Consider the following 20,439-nt stretch of genomic DNA (forward strand, 5'->3'; position numbering starts at 1 on the left):
AAAAAAAAACCCCTCCCAAAGCCCCCCTAAAACATCTATATTGATTTCAGAAGTTAAGGATTAACAAAGGTTTTGTCATAAGTATATAGAGGAAGTATGGGCTAATTTAATCCATGATAGAGAATGTGGAGATACCATTATTGGTAGTCAACTTTACTGCTTTTTCATATTGTGATGAGAGATGGTAGTATCTCTGAATTCTTATATTTATTAAACTCTTTATCTTTAGGTCAGAAATGTGGCCAGATGTCCAAGTACTCTCTTTTCTTTAAAAGTTTCAGTAAGTTACTGGATCTGAGTGTCTAATAAACAGCTTTTATAATGTCTTTAGTATCCATCTTGGCAGGTTTCTTCCCTTTGCAGGCCTCATTTAAAATGATGATGGGCCAGGTAAGGTGGCTCACACCTGTAATCCCAGCATTTTGGGAGGCTGAGGTGGGAGGATCTCTTGAGGGTAAGGAGTTCGAGACCAGCCTGGGCAACATGGTGAGACCCCCCCATCTCTACCCCCACTCCTCCCCCACCCCGAAAAAAAGATTAGCTGGTATGGTGGCGTGTGCCTATAGTCCCAGCTGCTCAGGAGGCAGAGGCAGGAGGATCCCTTGAGCACAGGAGTTTGAGGTTGCAGTGAGCTATAATCATACCATTGCACTTCAACCTGGGTGACAGAGCGAGACCCCATCTTTAAAAAACCAAAAACCAAAAAACCACACAAAACAACAATAAATGATGATGAAGCAGTCCTCATTCTTTATAATATCATGGTTGTGTATAGACACAGATGTTCATTGTCACAGTATATAACTACCTTTGAGGTCAGGATGACTGACTTCTTTAGTCTTTGCAATCTAGATTTTATGATTGGCTTCTAAGTTAATTATATGTTTCTTGAGGACAGGAACTATTTACTGCATCTTTGCTGCTTATCACACCATGTGTGTATTAGGTATGAAATAAATATTTGTTGAATAAATGAATATATGAATGTTATAGCTGAAAGTCTGTACATCATGCCTCATCCAAGGCATTAACGGTAACATTTCTTCCTTACCTGTAGCTATTGTCTCTTGATAACAATAAAAATAGGTAATAGTAAATCTTCAATAAATAATATCTATGTGCCGGAATTGAAAATATAGTTAGTTTTTGAGATGAGATCTCACCGTGTTGCCCAGGCATACATACATGCCTGGCATACATACATACATATATGCCTATAGATGTACAGTGGCTTTCTGCAGGCCTGATCATAGTGCACTGCAGCCTCAAATAATAGCTTCTCCAAGGTCACACCCAGCAGCATTAGGGTGAGCTTTGAAACCAGTTATGTTTTATTCCAAAGTGTCCACTCTTAATTCTCTTATTGCCCCCGCTTCCTCTCTCTGTCTCTCTCTGTGTATGTATGTTTGTATGTATTTGTGTATAACTTAATACTACACAGCAGTAGAGTTCATGATATATAGTGCTTATTGGTAGATGGGGAGGCAAATAGAATTCCAAAGATAACTACAATTTACAATATTAATGAATACCAAATTTCAACAGTGTTAAAAAATAATTTGTTGGGAGGGGTTAAGCATTTTCTTATTTAACTCATTCTAGCAGAAGCCCAGACAGCTTCCAAACCCCATCCTGTTGTTTTTCTAACTGAAAAGTGTTAATTTTTTTCAAATTTGTGTTTACATGAGAAAAAGGAATCTCATATAAGCTATTATTTTACTCTTGCCAGTGTTGATTTTTCTTTTGCCTTCATTCATTCAGAAAACATTTATTGATTAGCGATAATGAGCTGCAAACCTCACTAGGGGTTGGAGATGAACAGCAAACTCTCTGGCTTTTTAAGAGTTCACAGACTCGGAGGGAAGAGAAACAGAAACAGGCATTTACTTACAGTTGAGTGTAGGAAGGTATATAAATAGATATACAAAGTACTTTAGAAGCACTAAGAAAATGGGGCCGGGCGCGGTGACTCACACCGGTAATCCCAGTACTTCGGGAGGCTGAGGCAGGCGGATCACGAGGTCAGGAGTTCGAGACCAGCCTGACCAACATGGTGAAACCCCGTCTCTACTAAAATACAAAATTAGCCGGGCATGGTGGCACGCACCTGTAATCCCAGCTACTTAGGAGGCTGAGGCAGGAGAATCGCTTGAATCCGGGAGGCAGATGTGGCAGTGAACTGATCACGCGCCACTGCACTCCGGTGACAAAGCGAGACTGTCTCAAAAAAAATAAATAAAGGAAAATTTTAAATAAAGGAAAATTTTTGGTACGCTTGAGGGAGATGAATGCTATAAAAGCATTATAAACTGAAGTTCTATGGAAGCTCACTTGAAGATATTGACCAAGTTTATTTCATCTCCTATTCATTTTCCTCCCTCCTGTATTTGAAGCAAATTCCACAGAACATTTTTTTCATAAGTATTTCAGTATTTACTTCTCAAAGACAAGGATTAAAAAAAAAACCGTTTTCAAAGCTTTAAAAAATAATTTGACGTGAACTCAATCTGAAGGGCATATAAAATAAAATGTTCATTAGGTGGCTGAGGAGGGAAGAAAGGCAGAGAGATGTGAGAGATCATTGAGGGTTCACAGACCTATTCTTTGGGTGCTAATAATGTCTGGTGAGGAGTGTGGGGGAAGTGGTGAGAAAGAAGATTGGCAAATAGGGCCCAAAACACAAAGGCTCTTGAACATAGACGCCTGCTTTACTTTTTGGACGTGGGAAGCTGTTAAAGGGTTTTAGACAGATTAATAATAACATGTTTAGATTTATAGTTTAGATAATGGCATGTTCAGGGCAGGTGCAAGTTAAGAGTGAATTCAGAAACAAAAAGTACATATCAGAAGGTTATTGTGGTAGTTCAGGTAAGAAAAAGTTGATAATAGTTCGAAATAAATTTGTGTTTTGTTTTTTTGAGATGGAGTCTCGCTCTGTCCCCCAGGCTGGAGTGCAGCAGTGTGATCTCGGCTCACTGCAACCTCCACCTTCTGGGTTCAAGCGATTCTCCTGCTTCAGCCTCCCGAGTAGCTGGGACTACAGGCGTGTGCCACCATGCCCGACTAATTTTTTGTATTTTTAGTAGAGGCGGGGTTTCACTGTGTTAACCAGGATGGTCTCGATCTCCTGATCTCGTGATTCGCCTGCTTTGGCCTCCCAAATTGCTGGGATTACAGGCATGAGCCACCGCGCCTGGCCTGAAATAAGGTTTTATCAGTAGAATTCAGCAGAAACTGATTCATGACATACTTAGGAAGTAGAATTTGGATTAAATTTAGGGTTGAGGAAGAGGGGAGGGTTTGCAGCTCACTTCTTGGTTTCTGGCTTATGCAGCTGGGCACATGGCAAAACTGTTACTAGAGGAGGAGCAGATAGACATGCTAAAGATTTATTTACAGGGTTGCTGCATACAACTACAATGTAAAGGGACTCCTGCAAATATGTAATGAGGTGGCCCTGGTTTGCCTGGTCATCTAGTTTAGGTATTTTGACCAATCATTCTAATATTAGCTCCTAATTAAGCATGACTTTGGTCATAGTAGACATCCAATAAAACGTGGTTCAGGGAGCAAATAAATACATAAAGTCCAAACCCGTGTGTTTAATGTATAAACCCTATGGGTCAACACAATCTGATAGTTTATTGATTGATTCTAGGGACTGTTAGCACAGAAGAGATAGTGAAATATTTACTCTTTCGTTCCATGGGCTAATTATTGGCTAGGTATGTATTTTACCATTATTTTTATGTATGTACCCTGCCAGTTTTTTTAAACCAGGGAGCAAATAAATACATAAAGTCCAAACCCCTATCTTTAACGTATAAACTCTGAGGGTCAACACAATCAAATAGTTTATTGATTGATTCTAGGGACTATTAGCACAGAAGAGTTAGTAAAATATTTACTCGTTTGTTCATGGGTTAATTATTGGCTAGGTATATGTATTTTATTATTTTCATGTATGTACCCTACCACCTTTTAAAAAACCATTTGATAAAACACAGGAAAAAGTTTGGAATTTGAAAATATATCTCTACATGGGAATATTTCTGAGAAGTGTTATTTACTGAACTAAGGATATTTTGGAGAAAGTGTATTGAACATTCTTAAATTTTATTTCATTTTTTAAATTAATTGTTTTAGTTGCCCAATAAAAATGGTATGTATTTATGGTGTACAACATGATGTTTTGAAATATGTATGTGTTGTGGAATGGCTGAGTAGAGCTAATTAACGTACATTACCTCACATTTTTACCTTTTTGTGGTGAGAACACTTAAAATCTATTCTCAGTGATTTTCAAGTATACAGTGCATTGTTATTAACTATAATCACCTCAAGCATCTTTTTAAAACTTTTTTGGATAAAATTCAGAAAGAGGTTATTTTAATCCATCTAAAATTGTGTCTTTACTATAGACACTGAAGTTTATTTAGAAATCAACACTACAATTAATGACTTAAGAGTTTTCAGTATTATGTTCAATCTAGGTGTTGGCTAGCTTTATAACAAGAATAAAGCACTCAAATAGGCAAAGATGTTTTAGTTTCTCCCTTCCCCTGCCAAAAACAAGGTTGGGAAAAGGTCTCTATTTTGAAAGCATTACAAGCAATTGGAGCTTCAGACTGGCCTTTTGGTTAATATTTACTGTTTATCTACTGAAACCTAGACAAAAATGTCACCTTGCCCTTTGAACAGATATATGATTACTTTGTGAGGTAATGGGTCTGGGGAGGGAAAAGAAAAGGAGGGAGGGAGAGAGAGAACATACCTCTCCTTGCCTATCTTAGAGAAGCAACATCTGGTGTATAGAAACTCAGCTTGCGGCTGAGTCAGACAGCCTTGGATTTGGATACCAGCTCTGCTACTCATTAGCTGAATGAATTCGGGCAAGTTAACTAACCTTTTTGTATTAGCTTCCTTATTTGTGAAATGCCAGTAATACTGCTTGACTTCCAGGGTGGTTGTGAGAATGAGAGATCCTGTCAGTCACTGCTAGCCATTGCTGTCGTTATCCAGAGGCTTTCAGTCAGTGGCATCCATTGGGCTACCAAGGCTCAATGTCGCTTAGCTTCATTATGACGTTTCTGTTGTCCCATCAGGGAATTCTTCTTGGGTAAGGGCAGGTACAGGGTGGGATTGTAACAGTTATTCCTTTCTCTTCCCCCTGAATGTATAAAGAAATCAGTTATTGTTTTACTAGTTTTAGACCTCTTCAACTATTTTTCATTACTTATGTCTCTGACACCATGCTACAGATCACTCTAACTTAGGACAGGGACCTGACTGGTACTGTTCCTTTAATTCCTGGTCTACAGAATGAGGCTAATTTCACTAAACCTTTGAACCACTCCAGGAAAGTTTCAAGAATTAAAGGAGATCAGATCGTACCCAATTCTTTCAAGTCTCTTATACGCTATATAATAAAAATAAGGTGGAATTTTAACCCCACAAAGAGGGTTCCTGAGGAGGAAGTTAAGAGAGGAAGATCTAAGAGTGAAATTTAAATGTATTTATCTACTAAAGCATTTGCCTTCTTGACAGAATACTTCCTGCAAGTTACTCAGTCTTTTAGGTGCTCTGTTTTCACATATGTCAAGTAGAGACAAAACATCTAAGTACTGGGGTTGTTGTCATTGATTTCATAATAAAATACAGGGAAACTACCATAGTACCTGGGACATAATAGTTGCTCAGATATCCTTTTAGGAGGAAATACCCATCTTTGATATCTTCATTGGATTTTTTTTTTTTTTTTGAAATGGAGTCTTGCTCTGTCCCCCCAGGCTGGAGTGCAGTGGTGCGATCTTGACTCACTGCAACCTCCATCTCCTGGATTCAAGCGATTCTCCTACCTCAGCCTCCGGAGTAGCTGGGATTACAAGTGTGCGCCACCACACTCAGCTAATTTTTGTTATTTTTAGTAGAGATGGGGTTTTGCCATGTTGGCCAGGCTGGTCTCAAACTCCTGATCTCAGGTGATTCTCCTGTCTTGACCTCCCAAAGTGCTGGGATTACAGGCGTGAGCCACCGAGCCCGGCTTTCATTGAGTATTAAGTAGCCATCCACACAGGGACCCTGAGGATGTTGACTAATACCAAGTCCATCCTACAGTTTCTCTTTTGATTGGATTTTGGGGTTCGAGGTTTAAAAAACATTCTGGTAATTAGGTAGTAAGACTATTAGACTTGTCATAGTAAGTTAGAATAGGCTTATTGTTCACAGAACCTAATTTTATCTTAGCAATAGTGAAGTGTATGGTAAGGAAAGGCCTGGTTTCCTTCCTTGACAGCAGTCCCAAGATCACAGGTGTGAATCTTGTTAAAACTTTAGAAAAGATTTGTGTATTCATACTGTCCCTTGAGGTAACTTACTTAGGAAGTAAAATCCTCTTTATTTTTCTCTCAAATTAGCCTGTTTAAAGATTTATTAGGTGTCTGGGAGGCTGGGATTTAGTGAATGAATTTATGTCTACCTTGTGAGTATTGGCCATAGGTTTATCGACTTCAAGTTTAATTAGAGTTTGAGACTGATTGTGTCCTCATGGCATAGATTTTCCCTCTTGTCTGTGCCTCCTAGATAATTTCAGTTGTTCTCAAGATGAGCACAAGGTCTTTTCAATCTTTATTGAAATGTGGCAATCAGAGTTGCAGTGTTAAGATTTTGAGGCCTGGCACAATGGCTCACACCTGTAATCCCAGCGTTTTTGGAGGCTGAGGCGGGAGGATCACTTGAGCCCAGGAATTCAAACTAGACTTGACAACATCGGGAGACCCCATCTCTAGAAACAATTAAAAAAAGAAACACCGGGTATGGTGGCGCTTGCCTAGGAGGCTGAGGTGGAAGGATTGCTTGAGCCCAAGTCAGGGCCACAGTGAGCCATGATTGCGTGCTGCATTCCAGCCTGGGTGACAGAGCGAGACCTTGTCTCAAAAAAAACAAAACAAAACAAAACAAGAACAAAACCCAAAAAAGATTTTATTTGAGCTTATTTTAATGACTGTTTAATGACTTCTCTTTTCTGGGTTTAAGAGATCATTTCTTACCTTTCAAGCATTATGCTTAGTGAAAGCAGCCAGGCGAAAAAGACCACATGTTGTATGATTCCATCTATGTGAAATGTCTAGAAGAGGCAGATCCATAGAGAAAGTAGATGAGTGGTTTCCAGGAGATTGGGGGAAGAATGAGTTGGGCCTGACTGCTAATGGGTATGGTGTTTCTTTATGGGGAATTAGAAGGGTGGTGATGGTTGCACCACAGTGAATGTACTAAAAATCACTTAATTGTACACTTTAAAATGGAGAATTTTGTTATGTAAACTGTATCTCAATAACGATAAAAGCCAAATGGGCCAAGCAACAATCCCCTAGAGCTTTTATTATTAGCTTTTCTGTTTACTAAAGGCCCCAAATTAGCCTTTCCTCTTTAAGCAATTACTTTTTTCAATAAAATATCTTCCAGTATCATGAGGGATGTTTAAAAAAGGAGAGGTGATAGTTGTGGAATTGTGCCAAAAGCTTTTAATTTAGTTTTTAAAATTAGTTTTTAATTATAAAATACACATAAAATTTACCATCTTAACAATTTTTTAAGTATACAGTTCAGTGGCATTAAGTGCATTCACACTGTTGAGCAACCATCAGTATCATCAATCCCCAGAACTCTTCATCTTGCAAAACAAACTCCATACCCATTAAACACTAACTCCCTGATCCCCTCCTCCCAGCCCCTGGCAGCCACCTTCCTACTTTCTGTCTCTTAGGAATTCGACTACCCTGGCTACCTCTTATAAGTGGGATCATACAGTATTTTTCCTTTTGTGGCTGGCTGACTTATTTCACCTAGCATGATTTTCAAGATTTATTCATGTTGTAGCTTGTGTCAGAATTTCCTTCCTTTTAAGGCTAAATAGGATTCTGTTGTATGGATAGACCATATTGGGTTTATTCATTGAAAAACTATTTTAAAGCAGTAATCCTTTGCCTTACCTACCCTTTGTTCTTCCTGGCTCATCCCCCCAAAGGCAACCGTAGCAGGTCCTGGAATAACATGTTATTTCCTTATAATGTTGATGAGAAAGAAAATCGACTTTCTGCTGGGGACACTGTCCCTGTGGCGTTTGCACATTCTCCTCATGTCCGTGTGGGTTTCCTCCCACATCCCAAAGCTGTGCACATTAGGTTAATTGGCATGTCTACACTGTCCCAATGTGACTGAGCATGCCCTGTGATGGTTCCTGCCTGGTACCCTGAGCTGCTGGAGAGGCTTCTACACCCACGACCCTGATCTAGAATCATTGGGCAAATTATCATCTTGTTTTTACTAATCTTTCTTAAATATATGTATAGCCCATATTTATTTCCACGTTTAATGCTAGAAGTGTTTTAGACTATACATAGAAGTTTGGTGATGTTTTTGTGACCAGAAATATGCCATAGGAACTTAACTCTTGTTCATGTCAATTAGCCTACTGTAATTTTTTTTTTTTTTTGAGGCAATGTCTCACTCTGCCACCCAGGCTGGAGTGCAGTGGCGCTATCTCGACTTACTGCAACCTCCGCCTCCCTAGTGCAAGCAGTTCTCGTGCCACAGTCCCCCAAGTAGCTGGGACTACACATGTGCAGCACCCTGCCCAGCTAATTTTTGTATTTTTAGTAGAGACGGGGTTTCACCATGTTGACCAGGCTGATCTCGAACTCCTGACGTCAAGTGATCCTCCCGCATTGGCCTCCCAAAGGGCTAGGATTACAGGCGTGAGCCACTGCGCCTGGCCAAAAAATTGCTTTTGTTACACTACGTTGTTTGGCTGAAAGTCACAATTTCTGAGAACCTACCAATGACATTACGTGAGGACTTATACTTTCTCTTTCAGCTATTTCTAATGGTACTTACCTATATGATTTTAAATAATATACTTTCTTGACTTTTTTTTTGAGACAGAGTTTCGCTCTGTCATCTAGGCTGGAGTGCAGTGGCGTGATCTCGGCTCACTGAACCTCCACCTCCCAGGTTCAAGCGATTCTCCCTGCCTCAGCCTCCTGAGTACCTGGGATTACAGGCGTCTGCCACCTTGCCTGGCTAATTTTTGTAGTTTTAGTAGAGACGATGTTTCACGATGTTTCGCCGTGTTGGCCAGGCTGGTCTCTTGTGTTCTGCCCACCTTGGCCTCCCAAAGTGGTGAGATTACAGGCGTGAGCCACCACGCCCGGCCACTTTCTTGATTTTTATTACTTCCGTTTCATATGTTCTTTCTTCATGTCCTGCTGTGATAGCTGACAATTTTGCTCACTTTTGTTCTCACATCCCTTTCCCATGACTTTTCATGATAGGTGTGTTTCAATTTTTGGTTCTTTTACCTTTCAAAATTTAAGTAATACATTAACATCTTTATTTCTTGTTCCATCAAATGTGGACAGTATCTTTTGACTCCTGCTTTTTAAGATGAGGATATCAGTGCCTTTGCCTCCACTTTCTTTAAGCTGTTCAGCCTACCTTCCAATCTATGTTTACTTTGTATTGTTGAGGCTGATCCATCTTAAGTTCTCTTTTATTTTTATTTTTTTGAGATGGAGTTTCGTTCTTGTTACCCAGGTTGGAGTGCAATGGTGTGATCTTGGCTCACCACAACCTCTGCCTCCTGGGTTCAGGCAATTCTCCTGCCTCAGCCTCCTGAGTAGCTGGGCTTACAGGAATGCGCCAACACTCCTGGCTAATTTTTCTATTTTTAGTAGAGACGGGGTTTCTCCATGTTGGTCCCCATGAGGCTGGTCTTGAACTCCTCACCTCAGGTGATCCGCCTGCCTTGGCCTCCCAAAGTGCTGGGATTACAGGCATGAGCCACCACGCCCAGCCAATCCATGTATGTTCTATAACCATTAGCCTTCCAATAAAGTAGAAAATCAGTACACAGTGCTTACATTATTTTGATTGTGAAAATATCATTCGCAGCATAACCATTGATCACTTTGATTACATTTTTGCATACAGCTTTTTTCCCCTAGAAATCTATTGTCCCCTTTCCCCTTTGTATTCCTTTTTCTCTTTTCTTTCTTTCTTTCTTTTTTTTTTTGAGACAGGATCTTGCTCTGTCGCCCAGGCTAGAGTGCAGTGGTGTGGTCATGGCTCACTGCTGCAACCTTGGACTCCTGGGCTCAAACAGTCCTCCTGTCTCAGCCTCCTGTGGAGCTGGGACTGCAGGCACGTGCTACCACATCCAGATAATTTATTTGTAGCGATGGGGTCTCACTGTGTTGTCCAGGCTGGTCTCAAACTTCTCGCTTAAGTGATCCTCCCACCTTGGCCTTCCAAAGTGTTGGGATTACAGGTGTGAGCCACCATGTTTGGCTGTAGGTTTTTTGTTGTTTGTTTGTTTATGCATTGTATTTTCGTGCATGGGAGCCCTTTGAATTTGGAGATTTCCTCTAATAGTAGCCACTAGCCACATATTTGGCTAAAGTTGTTCAAATGAATTAAACATACAGTTCCTACATTGTACCAGTCACATTTCAAGTACTCAATAGCTACATGTGTCTAGTGCAGAACATTTCCTTCATCAAAGAAAGTTCTCTTGGTTAGCACTGGTCTGCAGGCTCAGTGAAATTGCAAACAATATGATATCTTTTTAAAAACTTGAGACAGGCCAGGTGTGGTGACTCGTACCTGTAATCCCAGGACTGTAGGAAATGGAAGGATTGCTTAAGGCCAGGAGTTTGAGGCCAGCCTGGGCAACACAGTGAGATCCCATCTCTACCAAAACAAAAAAAATTTATTTATTATATATTACAAGGCAATAGGGACAGTTAGAGTATAAACTGACAAAATCCAGAAAGAAGCTGAAGAGAAAAAAATATGATCAAGGTAAAAGCCATCATAGAAGCAACAATAAGACAAAATGTGTCTTAGCGTATAGCCAAGGACAGAGGGATTGGGCTTTAGGAAATCACAAAATGAAATGTTAAGAAAATAAAATCGTGAAAATGCTTATGGAGAAGAAGGATAGATATGGAGAAAGATAAAGGACACAAACACACATAAGTGAAATTCCGGAAGAGAACTACTGATGAACTAGAAAAATATTTATAATGGAAGATTTTTTTCCTGAAATAAAGATTAGAATCTTTTTTGTTCCAAGAAATTGTCAAAATGGTAAAACAACCAAATCATAATCATACTGTTATTTAGTGAACTTTAAGGATCAAGAATTATAGGGACATCCACACAGAAATGCTTAGTGCTAGGAGACAGTGAAACAATGTCTGCAAAGTTCTGAGGAAATTGTAACCTAAGAGTTTTATATTCAGCCAATTCATTCTTCAAGTAAAGGCCATGGACCAACATTTCAAGTATGCAGAAATTCAGGGACTGTAGCACCCATTGGCCTTTCTTGGATGGGGGAACTATTTGGTATTGAATCTAGCAGATTAAAGGACCGATCAATAGAAAGAACCCCAGAATGGAGAAACTGATTTTAAAAAAACTAGAAATGAGCATTGAATTCATTTAATATAAAACTAGCTATAAAATATTTGGGGAAGTGGAGAAGTCGAAATGTTAACTTCCATATCTTTCACAGTAAAGTGACAGTAGATGCTGGGTCTAAAACTTATTTGTGTATTATAGGCAAAATATGGATGCTTTTATAATATTTTTTCTTACTTTTATTTATTTTTTGAAGCGGGGTCTTGCTTTGTAGCCCAGGCTGGAGTGCAGTGGCATGATCATGACTCACTGCAGCCTTGACCTCCTGGGCTGAAATGATCCTCCTACCTCAGCTTCCCAAGCAGCTGGGACCACAGCCCCATACCACCATGCCCGGCTAATTTAAAAATTTTTTAGAGATGGTCTCACTATGTTGCCCAGGCCGAAGCAATCCTCCCACCTTGGCCTCCCAAAGTGTTGTAATTATAGGCATGAGCCACTGCACCTGCCTTTGTTGTTTTTAGAGGGTTAAGAACTAATATCTTAATGACCAAACTTTTACTTGAAGATTAGCATTCATATATTTAACAAATGAATGTTGTGTACTTACTCTATACGCTGGGCAGTATTGTAGGCACTTGGGATATACATTAGTGAACAAAACACAGGAAAGTTTCTTTCCCTCATAGACATTACATTCTAGCAGAGGTACACAGACATAGGTGAGTGGTGCAGCATATTATAAGGTGATACGTACTTGGGGAGGTAAAAAGAGGTATAAGGAGGATTTGGGTTACAAGTATGGTCAGGGTTTTGCTGAGAAGGTAACATTTGAGCAGACACTTACTTTTGAGACATCTGGTTAGACATCATAGAGGAGATACACGTACAAATCTGAGTTATGGAGACAGGTCTAGAGTGGAGATGTAAATTTGGGAGTTGTTGGTATGTAAATGAAATTTAAGTCATGAGACAGAGTGCGATAACCAAAGGAGTGATTGTAGACAAACTTAAGACTAAGGACTAAGCCCTGGGGTTTGCAGCATTAGGTGGTAAAAGGAGGCTCCAGCAAGAGTGAGGAGGCATGGTCAGTGAGGTGAGAGGAAACCTAGAGGTTGGGTCATGGGAGCCAAGTGAGGAAAGTGAATCACAGAGAGTGCGTATCTGTCAGATGCTGCCACTGCAAGTCATGTGAGGGCCGAGAATTGGTCATAAGTGTCCTTGATGGACAGTTTTGGTGAAGTTGTGGGCAAAGAATGACCTGATTGAAATGAACTTTTCTTTTCTCTTTTTTTGGAGGCAGGGTCTCACTGTCGCCCAGGCCGAACTGCAGTGGTGCAATCACAGCTCACTGCAGCCTCGACCTCCTAGGTTGAGGTGATCCTCCCACCTCAGCCTCCTGGGTAGCTGGGACTACAGGCGCACACTACCATGCCTGGCTAATTTTTTAATCTTTTGTAGAGATGAGGGTCTCGCTGTGTTGCCCAGGCTGGTCTCTAACTACTGGACTTAAGCAATTCTCCTGCCTTGGCCTCCCAAAGAGCTGGGATTATTGGTGTGCACCACTGCACCCAACCTTGAAGTGACTTTAAAGGATATGAAATGAGGCAAATTTGAGAAATGGAGGTGGTGGAGAAATGGGATCAAGAGTTTTTGCTTGGCCGGGCATGATGGCTCACGCCTGTAATCCCAGCATTTTGGGAGGCCGAGGTGGGTGGATCATCTGAAGTAAGGAGTTCAACACCTGCCTGACCAACATGGTGAAACCCCGTTTCTATTAAAAATACAAAATTAGCCAGATGTGGTGGCGCACGCCTATAATCCCAGCTACTTGGGAGGCTGAGGCAGGAGAATCGCTTGAACCCAGGAGGTGGCAGTTGCAGTGAGCTGAGACACACCATTGCACTCCAGCCTCAGCAACAAGAGCAAAACTCCATCTCAAAAAGAAAAAAAAGGAGGTTTTGCTCATTTTAAGCAGGAGAGAAAGAATGGCTTGTTTGTATCCTGATGAGAATGATCTAGTAGAGGATGCAGGGAAGGAGAGGGGAGTGGTGCTCAAGCAGTGAAGAAGGGGCTTCAAAAAGAGGGGATGGGCATTAGGTAGGAACACAAATGGTTTGTGGGAACAGGCTGAAGAGAGCGTATGTGGGCTTAGTTGCTGGTAGGTGGATTAGATGCGGTAATGAATGTTCTCTTCTGGTCGATTTCTAGGTGAAGTAAGAAGTAAGGTCAGCCACTGAGAGAGAGGATGGGGAGGTGGTATTAGAGATTTGAGGGGTGAGGAGAATAGGGAAAAGAGGAGAGGACAGAAAGTAGCAGAAAGGGCGCACTTCAGGTTCAGGGTTATGAATTTAAAGTGAAACCATCCGCTGGGTGTGTTTGTGTTTTTGTGTGTTTCCAGCCATATTTAGCTACATAGGTGCTGGTGCAGAGGCAAAGAGGCAAATTGTAAAGTGTGTGATTGTGCCAAGCCTGTGTGATGAAACAAAAGAAGGGGTAGGGTAAGGGAATTGAGATCGTGGGCGAGGGAATGGGATTGACTTTGGAGTTAAAATTGTTTTGAGTTTAAATTCTCATGTTGTAACTTTTGTTTAAAAAGAGCATGTTACAACATCTCATTTTCACAAAAAATTCTCTGTTCTTTCTTCCATCCTTTTATTTGTAGTATGCGTGGAGAAATGTCTAATGATTTGTAAATTCTGTTGATGGTTCCCAGTGGCAGGATTTTGAGCACATTTTCATTTCTTTCAGAAGATGAAGATAAAGGTCTGAGTTCTAAAGACAGGCACCTCACTTTCTCTTCCACCTCTCACTTAGTAGCTTACTGACTTTGGGCAAATCACATGCCATTTCAGAGCCTGTATGTCTTTATCTGGAAAAGATGAGAATCAAATGTAATTTAAAAAAATGTAGAAATGCTAAGGAAATTGCAAAATGCCATGCAAATGGTAGTTATTATTAGAAGTAGTCTTAATTTCCAGAAATTATGCTCTTCTATTTTGGAGAGGCCTTATTCTAAAGCTCTAGTTCTTCATTACTACATTAGGAGAAGGCACTTATGCAGGAATCATAGGTAGGATGACTCAGTTTTATCGAAGCCTTCTTTGTCTGTTTTTAGAAATTCATTTTTAATAATGGTAGCTTTAAAATCATAGTGAAATTTTGAGTACTTAACAGGACCATCAAAGTGTCTTTTTAAAAGATAAATCATTCCTGTAACATTTCATATTCAGAATAATTTTATAGATTTAGTGGGATAAATGTTCAAGGTGAAAATCTGAAGGTGAATTATACTTATGTAATAGAATAGCTTTGCTACCAGGTAAGCTCATATATTTGGAATGTGTTTTCCCACACATTTGTGAAAGCAAACAAAGGTCTTTTACTCCAAGTTACAGGTAAAACCATGACATTTTGCAAGCTCTAAAATGATTGGATTTTCTAGTCATCAAAGGTTTAACCTGAAGGGTACAGACAAACTGACATGCAAAAACAACAAGCCTGGCACTGTTATTTGTAAACATAGGGACATGGATTTTCCAGTACTTGCTGGAATCAGTTTTGACAAGCCTTGTCAAAAGAGGCCAGCTTTATCAACAACATCAAACTGTTTTGAGTTGAATTATCCGAAGATGTTACAAATTTCCTCCTAGTTTGGTGAAAACTTTATCCCTCCATTGCTACCTCGGTTTGAAATTCCAAACCACCTTTAAGAAAATAACCTTGGCCCAGTTAGCCAGGTATGTCATAAAATAGCTTTGAAAAGGGTAAGTACATATCAGTCCAGAAGTAAGAACATTAATGCTGACTCTTTCTCCCTACAAACCATTTTTATAAAGCATAATCAAGATACTTTAATTTAGATAGTTATGTCCAGTGTTTAGAGAACCTGTAGTTGTTTTTTAACTGCAAAGACTTTAACCAGTTGGACTATTTGAACCTTCATATCATTAAGCTTGTCCTGGATCACTCATTTTCTCTAGTTTCTCAAGCTCTTAACCCAGTCTGTTGTTTTCTCACTGATTACCCAAGTTCTTGCCTCCTGTTTCATACCTATGATTGAAGCCACCAGCCATAAACTACAACTTTCTGCATTATCACCTTCCCTGCTTCCCTAAACACAGCATAGCTACATTATCATTCAAGTCTCAGAAGGATAGCGTGTTTCTCCTTCTATTTAAGGAAAATTCCTTCATCTTTGCCCCTAGTTTCATTTATCCCATTTCCTCTGAGATTTGGATCCCCAAATTTCATCATATCCTCTGGCTTCAGTCTCTCACTTTCTATTCTGTTTTCTCCCACAGACCGAGCATGCTTGAGTATTTTTATCTACTAATACTAAATGGAAAAGTCCTTGACTCTGCAACCCATTCTAGTTATTGTCCTTCTGTTTGCCTTTTTCAAACTAGACTCGAAGAAATTCACATGTTCCATTGACTCCTCAGCCCACTCTAGTCTGACCCCTTAGAGCCTTCACTCCACTGATTTTAACCAAGAACATTAGCGACCTCTCGCTACTACAGTGGACATTCCTTCTCCACGTTCCTTCTTGTGTGGTGCTGCATTATTGCCATGGGCCTTACTTACTAGGCTTCCTGCATCTTTTAACTCCCTAGCTTCCTTCATACCCTTCTACCACCCTCTCCAGCTTTCACTTCTCTGGTTTCTTTATGAACTATTCTTGCCCCTCCCTTTCAACTATGGCATTCCCCGGGACTCTGTCCTCACACTGCAGATTCTCACTGCATGATGACAAAGCTTAGTTAACACAGTTGAGGGCTCCCCAAACTGTGTCAGCCTTCCACTTTCAGACTTGAATATTAAGCAGCTGGCTGCACATCTCATTCATTCAGTGAATTGTTGATTCATCAATATTCTGATCATCTACCATCACCAGACTGGGTCTTAAAAGACTGAGTAATGAAAATACAGGTTCTGCTGTGTCAATGGGAAAGACGGGGAGAAAAACCAGACAGTGGCCACACAGTGAATCATGTATTCCGAGAGAAGCAAGCAAAGGGTGCCGTGAGCACAAAGCAATAGCGACAATCACTGGTTCTGAGGGCTTTTCAGGACGTTATCCTTGGGACCTTAAGTTAATCAAACATGCAGGAAGAGAGATTCTTTTCCTCATTTCTCACATTTCTTACCCCCGTCACTCAGTCACCTAAATTTTAAAAACCCAGTTATCCTTGGCTTGTCTTGTTGGGTTTTCAGTCAGACACCAAGTTCTACTCATTTCAGTCCCAAGATAGGCCTTAAGTCCAGCCCACTCCGCCAGTTGTACTACCTCCATCCTGATTCAAGGCCTCACCATCTGTCACCTGCATTACTGCAGTAGACGCAAGTCAGCTCCGTGCTTTGATCTCGTTGGATCTACCTTTCCAAGACCAGCAGAAATGGGCACCTGACTTAGTCACTGCTCTGTGTGAAAGTCTCTCAGTCCTGCAGCAGATGTTCTCCAGCCTCTCATCAGAGTCTGAGAGGCAGGGCGCCCCTAAATCTGTCTCTATATAGCAGGTCCGAGTGCTGCAGATTCTGATTCTGTAGAGCTGCTGGACTGGATGCTTTGTTTTTAAATTCCCTAAGAGATTTTGACACCTGACCAGACTGAGAAACCCTTGGCCTGCAAGGATAAAGTCTGAGCCCCTCTGCCTGTGCACAAGGCCCTTTGTGACCTGGCTTCTGCTTCGCAGTCGGCTGCATTTCCTGCCACGTCCTTTGCCACACTTTACCCTCACATTTCAGCAATATTGAACCATGCATTCTCGTACCATCACACCATTTTGTGTCTCCCTTCATTTGTCCCTTTACGTAAGTGCCCTTCTCTTTCTCTTAACCCGAGTGAGGTATCTTTCCTTTGTTCCCATGGCAGAGATCAGTGCACAATGATGTTTGCCAGTCATTTCTGACGCTCATCCTCTCATTTTTCTGTATCAATTTATTAAAGATTGCATTAGAGGGTTCAACATTGTCATCTTACAATGTACATAAACAAGCTTTTGCTTTTTTCTCATAAATGACCTTCATTTCAATTTATGTAAGAAAAAGTATAATTTATCAACAAGTGCATTTTTAAGTGACTTGTTTGGTTTTGAAACTGAAGATATATTAGAATGTAGTTTGGTGATTAATGATGTCAAAAATAGACCAAAACAACAACTGCTTTCAGTGACCCAGAGTTTGGGATTCTTGAACTTTGCATTTGAAACCAGCTGATTAAATTTTATAATTTTTATGTTTGTAAATGACAAAGGTTTGGGGCTGCCATTTTCAAGCTTTTCTTTGCACGTAAATTGGGATGTGGATATTATTGATTCTCAATAAGTCAGAAGTTAAGTCGATAAATTGTCACTGTATTTTTGTTTTTTAATGTTGGCTTTTAAGATATTAGATTCATCTTGATGTTCTGTGTAAGAATTTTGATTAGGTAAACACAGTTTTTGGAGCTGATGGAGATTGCGACAGAACTTTGCAGAAGTATCATTTCAAAGATATCAGACTCTGAGTTCTGTCTTGGTATAACGGGTGTAAATTAGACAAGGGATGGCTGTGAATGTTAAAAGTTATAGTGGTCAGAATCACTACCACCTAGACTTGGTTGCAATACTAATTACGCCTGCCTGAGTCATGAGCATATTCATTTGTTTTCCATGAAAAGAAAGCATGTTTAGATAGTTACACTATTTTTTGATTTTCAAAACCACAGTTGCTTCTACCAATTTAAACCCCATGCTCCAAATTCCAGAAGTTGACAAGCCCTGACTGGGACCAGCGTAGCTTGAGATGTGAATTGTGTGACTCCAGATAAGTTACTCAACCTCTCTAAACTTCAGTTTGCTCTACTGTAAAATGTAGAGAATATTGTACCATCTGCCTCACAGGGTTGTTGTATTAAGTAGTACTTACCATAATCACTTAGTAAATGGTAGCTGCATTATTATTACTACATTTAAAAATACCCACCTGTTTACTTGTCCACTTTGCCACAAGACTGTAAATTTCTGGAACCCTTGACTTTTTCATATTTGCATCTCCAATACCTGCCTAGAGTCTAATGTAGTTGTGATTCACTGTTTGCTGAACTGAATAAAACAATGTCCATCCAAAAGGAAAACAGATATATCTAGCAGAGGAACACCAGAAAGGGAACTAAAAGGACAAAGGGGAAATGAAAAGGCTAGTTGCAGGTATTACAAACAAGCTCAATGAGCCTTCTTTTCTGGGCCTCGGTTCTGCTCCCCTCTAGTTGGTCTTCCACTATGCCAGATAGGCCAGCTGGGCCTAGAGCAGAGAGAACATTCCTTCAGAGTTTCACTAATGGACTCAACATTGAAAAACCCTACTTTTGTGATAAATTGTATTGGGTGGTAACTTTTCATTAGTCTTTGCTACACTTTTTGTTGAGCTAGAGATAGCAGTCAGTGCCCATAAGTGACGTGTAATGTAAGGCTACATTATATGGGGATTATGCTTTTGGTTGGTATTTATTCAAATCCAGAGTCTGTTATTTGAAGACACCATTTTTTGCAGCTTTATTTTCCAGGTCCTGTGAATAACAGGACACTTACTTTCTTGGCTACTTGGTAAAGTTTTAAAAAATGTGATGTTTGACTGGGCATGGTGGCTCACGCCTATAATCCCAGCACTTTGGGAGGCCGGAGGTGGGTGGAATCACTTGAGGTCAGAATTTGAGACCAGCGCGGACCAACATTGGTGAAACCCGCATCTCTACTAAAAAATAGCAAAGAAGTTGCTGGGGCGGTGTGGGTGGCCGGCGTCTGTAGATCCCAGCTTCTTGGCAGAGCGGGTCTGAGGGCGAGGAGAATCGCCGTTGAACCCAGGAGGGCAGAATGAACAAGATTGTGCCACTGCACTCCAGCACCTGGATGACAGGAGAGCCTCTGTTCTCAAAATAAGATAAATAAATAAATTAAAAATAAAATATAAAGTGAAGAGTGTGATTGTTATATATCCCCTGAGTCTCTACTATTGGAAATCATATGTATCTTTTTTTTTCTCTTTTATCCCCGTGTCTCTCTTTCATTTGTTCATTTTTTTAACACATACAGGCTATTATACCTTCATTAATGAGAGCAATGGGTGTATGAGAATATGTTTAAATTCACGTATTGCTGCATTTGCCACCAAGGACCTAGACTCACTATTGTCATAAACTAAAGTTGTGTGTGTACGTTATGCGTATTTACATTTAAGCACATTGAAGCTGAATTTCCGTTGACCATCTCATTGCGGTGTACCTTTCTGGCAATCATGTTTTGATTATTTTCAAATGTGTTGTTCTATTGGAGATAGATCATATCGAATGATACTCAAGAATAGTGACCATGAAGTACTGCTTATAAAATATTTATATGAAGACTATTTCTTGATTTTACTTCTAGGACATTCTTCTAAGTTTTTTTTTGTTGTTGTTGTTTTGAGACAGGGTCTCACTCTGTAACCCAGGCTGGAGTGCAGTGGCATTATCTTGGCTCACTGTAACCTTGACCTCCCAGGCTTATGTGATCCTCCCACCTCAGCCTCCTGAGTAGCTGGGACTACAGGCGCGTGCCACCATGCCCAGCTAATTTTGTGTGTGTGTGTGTATGTATATATACACACATATGTATATATATGCACACACACACATATATATATATTCTTGAGTATCATTTGATATGATCTATCTCCAATAGAATAATACATTTGAAAATAACCAAAACATGATTTCCAGAAAGGTACACCGCAATGAGATGGTCAACAGAAATTCAACTTCAATCTGCTTAAATGTAAATACACATAACGTATACACACAACTTTAGTTTATGACAATAGTGAGTTTAGGTCCTTGGTGGCAAATGCAGCAATACGTGAATTTAAACATATTCTCATACACCCATTGCTGTCTTTAAAGAAGGTATAATAGCCTGTATGTGTTAAAAAAATGAACAAATGAAAGAGAGACACGGGGGATAAAAAGAGAAAAAAAAAGATACATATGATTTCCAATAGTAG

At 40.1% G+C, this 20,439-nt stretch overlaps 1 protein-coding gene across 1 annotated transcript in view; it reads left to right on the plus strand.

Annotated features, from left to right (window-relative positions):
- Positions 1–20,439, plus strand: part of ZFX (zinc finger protein X-linked) — a 43,079-nt gene that overhangs the window by 13,085 nt on the left and 9,555 nt on the right. The window contains exon 3 of the mRNA XM_017865000.1: positions 17,118–17,235. Coding sequence (XP_017720489.1) covers positions 17,118–17,235 — 118 coding nt within the window. The remainder of the gene's footprint in view (positions 1–17,117; positions 17,236–20,439) is intronic.

The sequence above is a fragment of the Rhinopithecus bieti genome, unplaced genomic scaffold (genome assembly GCF_001698545.2).
Source record: "Rhinopithecus bieti isolate Rb0 unplaced genomic scaffold, ASM169854v2 scaffold_79622, whole genome shotgun sequence".
NCBI classification, from domain to species: domain Eukaryota; kingdom Metazoa; phylum Chordata; class Mammalia; order Primates; family Cercopithecidae; genus Rhinopithecus; species Rhinopithecus bieti.